The sequence below is a fragment of the Pinus tabuliformis genome, chromosome 4_1, assembly GCF_031772625.1.
Source record: "Pinus tabuliformis cultivar Carrire ecotype Pingquan chromosome 4_1, CPIR1, whole genome shotgun sequence".
NCBI classification, from domain to species: Eukaryota; Viridiplantae; Streptophyta; class Pinopsida; order Pinales; family Pinaceae; genus Pinus; species Pinus tabuliformis.
The window spans coordinates 359,794,399-359,801,273 of NC_142303.1; the positions used below are offsets into that span (position 1 = coordinate 359,794,399).

The 6,875-nt window shown below is 32.5% G+C and overlaps 1 protein-coding gene across 1 annotated transcript; it reads left to right on the forward strand.

Moving 5' to 3' along the window:
* The first annotated feature begins 3,572 nt into the window (after positions 1–3,572).
* On the forward strand, positions 3,573–5,624 carry LOC149175773 (uncharacterized). The gene is made up of 2 exons (XM_089419742.1): positions 3,573–4,225; positions 5,236–5,624. Exons 1-2 carry the CDS (start codon positions 3,907–3,909, stop codon positions 5,484–5,486), a joined length of 570 nt encoding a protein of 189 aa, XP_089275868.1. The 5' UTR covers positions 3,573–3,906; the 3' UTR covers positions 5,487–5,624.
* The last annotated feature ends 1,251 nt before the right edge of the window (positions 5,625–6,875 follow it).

A 6,875-nucleotide genomic window follows, 5' to 3' on the forward strand; every position in this document is an offset into this window, starting at 1 on the left:
AGTGAAGATGGGGAATGCCCTTCTTCAAGTGGAGCATGAAAAAGAAGAAAGAAAACGAGGGAGGGGTGAAACACCATCCATGAAAAATAATCAAGGATTTACTTCTTGATAGTGGTGTCATGCATCAAAAGCAAATGGAATTAACAATTGGATATGGGGTTATTCAAATTGTCCATTTTCTCACTCATTCTTGTTGGCTTAAATGAACCATTTTTTGGTGTAGTTGAGTATGCTAATGAAAGATTAAATATCAAAGCTTAATGTGAGAATGATTAAAGCATGATAATTGTAACTATTTAAATTTTTGGAGTAACATTTAAGCGATTGAGAGCAAAGAAAGATAGATATATATAATGATTCTAAAATAAGAGATTCATATTTCTTTCAACATGAAAACTATTATGTGTAAAATCCATCTTTCAAATGTGATGTCCTTCCACCCATCCTAAAAGTGACATGTTTATTTTTCATTAATTAATATAATTCAATTTTTTTTTTAAACATCACCCTATTAAATGTGAATCCTATATTTTAATAAGTACTCAACATTCATTGCATTTATAAATTGAAAAAAACCCAAAACACTTATATTATATATATATATATATATATATATATTACATACTCTAAAAATTAACGTGCATTAACTCATCTCAAGTTGACTACGATTAGAAATATATCAATTTGGAACCAAACAAAATAACTTAGTTGATAACCATTAAAATTTTCCAAAATGACATATAAACATTGATTACCTATGAATTTATATGAAAACCTAAAAGGTTGCATACCTTTAAGGCCATATAAATAATAAATCAATTAAAATTAATAACCATGATAAATATGTCAAAACTAAACCCTTTAATTATGACATATCTCATCATTTACATAGCTTTAATGAAAACAATTTACATATCCCATAGGCATGAATAATAGCTCAACTCAAGTTTCTAACCATTAGAATTTTTGAAAAAAGAAAGCTTATATTGCAAATGACAAAGTCAGATAATAATAGAATAATAACTCAAGTTTATAACAATTAGAATTTCCAAAAATAAAAAGCTTATATTGCAAAGACAAAGATAATAATTTAATTTACCTTTAGAAAAATGATAAAATTAAATAAAATACCAATAATATTGATAGAAAAATGAGAAATAAATTATAATTTGCAATTAAAACAAAATTATAAAAATACAAATATTTAAATAGTAAGTTTTACATTTTATATATATTATATATAGTTCTTAATTTAAAAAAATAATAAAAACAACCTATTAATAAGATATTGGTTTAAAAATTTAAATATTTATTTTGAAAACTCAAATCAAGAAAACCCAATTTTATTAATTAAAATAAAAAAAATTGAAAAGAGAAAATTATTAATAATAAATCTAATAATTATGATACGATTAATTTTTTTAATATAATTAATTTTTGTAGTATTAAAAATTTATTGGGTGAAATTTATTCTTACATGATTATAAATAAATAAATAAATTTAAATTTTTGGGTTTATTTGAAATGTCTTAAAAATTATGCTTTTGAAAATATACATATTTAAAATTTTATAAAAGATTTTATGTGTACATGTGAGTTAATTTTTTTTAAAAGTGGTTGAGCTAATGTTGACCTCCTAGAGCTTGACAAGGTCCTTGACACCTTATAAGTCAAATAGACAATTTGAAAATCATGAAGATTCAAATAAATACCCTAGTCATTCCCTAGTACATCCTCTCAAGTTAATACCCTAGTCATTCCCCAGTGGATGCTAAATACTATAGTCAGATATAAACCATAAGCCAAAATAATAGTTTGAATCTCACGAAGATCCAAATAAATACCTTAGTGGTTCCAAATATATTACCCAAATGAAGACTCAATTTTTAGAATGATTGTCAGGATATCTTGGTCGGACCTAAAAGTCTACGACTTTGTCATCATTAGAGAGGTAAGGACTCACATTTTTGTAAATGATAGTTAATATTCATTTTCATATAGGTTTAAAGTTTGGTTGGACCTAAAAGTCTATGACTTTGTCATTGTTGGAGAAGTAAGGACTCACATTTTTGTAAATGATAGTTAATATTAATTTTCATATAAGTTTAAAGCCTATGACTTGGTCATAGTTGGAGAGGTAAGAACTCACATTTTTGTAATTGATAGTTAATATTAATTTTCATATAAGTTTAAAGTCTATGACTTTGTCATCCTTGGAGAGGTAAGGACTCACGTTTTTGTAAATGATAGTTAATATTAATTTTCATATAAGTTTAAGGTCACATTTTTGTAAATGATAGTTAATATTAATTTTCACATAAGTTTAAGGTCACATTTTTGTAGATGATAGTTAATATTAATTTTCATATAAGTTTAAAGTCTATGACTTTGTCATCCTTGGAGAGGTAAGAACTCACATTTTTGTAAATGATAGTTAATGTTAATTTTCATATAAGTTTAAAGTCTATGACTTTGTCATCCTTGGATAGGTAAGGACTCACATTTTTGTAAATGATAGTTAATATTAATTTTCATATAAGTTTAAAGTCTATGACTTTATCATCCTTGGAGAGGTAAGGACTCACGTTTTTGTAAATGATAGTTAATATTTTTCATATAAGTTTAAGGTCACATTTTTGTAAATGATAGTTAATATTAATTTTCATATATCCTCAATGTTCAATATGGAAGTTCTCCACATTGATCCACCAAAGGCAACCTACTATATTGGGCCTAACCCCAAGGGCATCGAGGAGATTTGACCTCGTGACCTAGGCAAGGTACTTAGCAATGAGGGCTCAACCAACTGAGCTATCCCTTAGGGGTTTTTTTTTTAAGGCAACCATGGTTCACTGAGTGGCCACTACATCGACGGGCTATAATCCACACAGATCCATCAAAGATGAAGACGACCTAGAATATCGAGCCTAACCCCAAGGGCATCGAGGAGATTTGACCTTGTAACCTCCCAATGGGCAAGATACTTAGCAACGAGGGCTCGACCAATTGAGCTATCCCTTGGGGCTAAAACCCCCTAATCTATTATTTCAGATTAGATTATAATTTTAATTCCTAAATTAGATTTAGAAAACCATAAGCTCAACCACCATATGCCATAAAACCTCTAAAAACAAAATTAATGTACCAAAAACAATAAAATATAATGCAAAAAAACACCTAAATCTTAATACTTGTACAAAAGAATATTACACATATTTAACACAAATGTAATTTTTTATTTTTCACCTAAAATAATTAAAATTAAATGTGAATTTTTTTTAAAATAATAATTAAAAAAATCATTTTAATCCTAAATTTTTTATTATTATTGATTTATATATGTTTTGTAGAAATGAAAAAAACCTAAATCAATTCAAATTTCAAGTGAGGATATATTTTTATTTTTTAAATCTGAATTTCCACATTCAAATTTCAAATCCGGAACACCGTTTAAAAAATTCCCACCATAAAGACAACTTATGATGAACTTAGCTCCTCATGAAATTACGAGGAAAGACAAAATTTCAATAAAACTACAAACAAAATGTCAAAAAGAAAGCAGTGTTCGCTCACTTTGGAGTTCCGCTCATCATCAAGCGGTGGTGATCCTCTCAAACAACATTTAGGTTGTTCAGTTAAATAGGTTTCCGCTCATCATCCAGCGGTGGTGATCCTCTCAAACAACATTTAGGTTGTTCAGTTAAATAGGTATAGCTTTCAAATCTCGGGGAAGAAAATTCAAATCGAATGTAGACTATTCCACTGTCACAACAGTGTTGAAACAACTTTACCCGAAGAAAAAACAGTGCTTTAACAGCTGTTTATGGTGAGCGCTGAAACATCAAATGGCTCTATGAATTCTTAGATGGGTATTCTCGAACTGTAAATGTTATAATCCAAATCACCATGCTGCAGCAGAATAAGAAGTACAAGCCAGACACAGCTAAAGAGGTCATCGGTTTCCCATCAACAACTTCAAAAGATGGAGCAGAGCAATCAATATCTGACGACGATGCCGAAGAAGAAAAGCTCGAGCAATTGGAAGCAGAAGTGAAGGACTTGGCCGACAAATTAGATCAAACCAGGAGGGCAATGCCCTCCGTGTTGAAGGAGAAGCTGGAGTCCTTATTGGTCACAATGAGGCCTGCGTTTCCAGACTCACAGGAGGAGCCTTCTGCCCAACTTCAATCAAGGGAAGGCAGCTCGGATAAACCCAATTTTTCAGGTATGAACCTTGTTCTAAAATGCCTATTTTTATTTTTATTTTCTTCCTCTTTGGGGAGTTGCTTCAAGAAGCACACCATCAGTTCAGGGGCTGTATTCAGCAGATGGATTTCCTTTGTCTTACGCGTTAGGTTTGAGAGAGGTATCTATTCCACAAAATTCTTCGGAACTTGCGCTCGACTTCATCCCCTTTTAACCACGTCTTTTGGGTGTGAAAACTACACCGCAAATAAAACCCTGGTGGAAAGTATAAAATGTCGTGAACCTAAGCAGTAAATGGCAATTTTTTTGATGTTCAAGAAGCTATATACAGCCATACATTGACAATTCTTTCTCAGAAAATTTGTACCTTTCTGGTCTACTATGAGTTCATTATGTGATTGTTTCGTCTTAACATCCGCAGAGTCGCTGTCTCTATTGAAAGGGCACATGCTTTCGATCTTCCTGTGTACTTATTGCAAAAGCATTTGCAACTTACATTAGCTTAACGAGATTGTGAACCTTAAACCCCGTGAACCGCTGTTAAAATTAAGTTTGCCATTAACTGCTCCTGCATACCCAGTTTTGACAGCGATATATGTGGTCCATGTAGACATGGAATCACATGGAATCAGATGGAATCAGACAAACAGCAATAAAACAGTTAGCTTCCTCACTGGCAAATGCCTGCAGGAGAATTGATTTGGGTTTCTTTGTTTATGTAGCCATCTTGTCAGGTACACCACTGCCACAACAATTTGCCATGGGTTATTATGGTGGCAAATAATATTTGTTGTAGTTTTGACATTGCAACTATGCTATTTATATGTATTGCATTGCCTTATACTCTGAGAAGTGTTAAGCGGGTCTAGGCATTATCTGCCTTAGCCTCTCTTGCTCCACTAGAATTGTTTTTCCAGATTGATCAATGGGGCTTCTTTTATGTGGGTGGTGGAGAGACTTTGAACCTATGCCATCCATCTTTGGTTATATTACAAGAGTGACGAAGCTTTATTATTTGCGTAATGGCAGAAGAGGTTTTAGAAAAGGGACATGGAGTGGCACCATTATTGAAAGCAGCAGCAGGAGAAGAAGAAGATGAAGAAGAGCGGGAAACGGCGGCACAGATAGCACTTCTCAAGTCTAAGATTGCTGCCAATGTCGCAGCCATGCCTTCTGTTTTGAAGAGAATGAAGCTAGTCATAGAGAAAATAAACAAACTTGATCAGTATAAGGGTAACATTGATTGCGTTTTCACAAAAAGGCTGGCTCCTGACGATTGAATGCAATGCTGATTGGTATTTGGACTTCTTCTATTTGCAAAGATACGCTCTTGCATTACAGAGCATACAAATTGTGTTCTACCCTGTAATATTTTCTCATATTTATAATGAAAGCAGCAACGATGTATTAGTAATTTATGTCAATAGAGAGCATTAACTTTGGCTAGTTTTTCTTTTCTCTTGACGGATAGGCAAATGATTTCTAAACTGTTTTAGGCATGTTTCTGAAATATTTTATTTGTCCATTGTTCCAAGATATATTACAATTACTAGAAAAGAGAAAAAATTGTCCCCTTTTACAACCCAACATAGTAGCATATGATACTTGTTGTAGACTCACTTAATGCAGAAATATATATTCATTGTCTGCTACAATCTGAGCAGCTAGTTAGTTCTCCATCCCATAGATGTACCCTTAGAGAGCTTCGAAAACCCCGCTGTGTTAGTGAGACTCTCAAGTCTTGATATGATACAGTGCCCCAGTATTCCATCTGATTAACATTTCATAATGCATATTAGTGGCTTTGGCCTTATGTTAGGAATTCATCACAGTTACAGTTGGTGGCGTGTAGCCTCCATAAGTTCATATTGAGTCACTGTATTGGGTTCAGCTTAGGGTGATTTGCCAATAATGGACCTTTAGTACATGTAATGCATAGGTACCATCATTGAACATTTTCTTCTTTTTGTATTTACTTGATATTTTTCATAATAGACCATGCAATCCTTATAAAACATTCATTAGTTGTATAAAAGAAATCCTCCTTGAAACGTTTATCCCTTTACAAACCTTTAGGCAACATGCAAGAGAGAAACACGTGTTTAATTAAAGAAGTAGAAAGAAATCCCTCACACAACATAGGTGAAGTGTGTAGGGAGAAACATGTCCCTAATGCCACATAAATGCTAAGTGAGTATATTGTCACATTACAGTGCACACACATAGACCCACACATCATTTAACTATCCTTTTAACCTAGTTGCAACACCATTCTCAACCCATGGCAATGGTCGTATATAGGAACAACAACCACCTCATATAAAGATAGAGACAAACTCTAACGATGTATAAGGAAAGTGCCAATAATTGGGCCTTCAACAAACTCTAGTAGCCATAAAATCTCATTGAACTTGACCCTTGTATAAACTTCTCACCATAACGACCTTGAAACCCACTACCATAACCACTCTAAGACAAAATCGCTATCTATAAACATGACATGAAAAATAATAACTTTAAACAATGCTTCCCTATCGCATGATGCTAAGAATCAAGAACCCCTATGTGGGAGCTTTTGGATGACATTGCACTCTTGTGACCTGTAAAAGCTACCAACAATAACAATAACACAGTAAATAACTCAAGCTACCCACAATAACATTATGAAG

What these genes read in the sequence shown, in the direction of transcription:
- LOC149175773 (XM_089419742.1), top strand. Translation starts at nt 3,907, where the DNA reads ATGCTGCAGCAGAATAAGAAGTACAAGCCAGACACAGCTAAAGAGGTC. An exon ending in GGATAAACCCAATTTTTCAG is followed by an intron (nt 4,226 to 5,235) that starts GTATGAACCTTG and finishes GCGTAATGGCAG; the next exon opens with AAGAGGTTTTAGAAAAGGGA.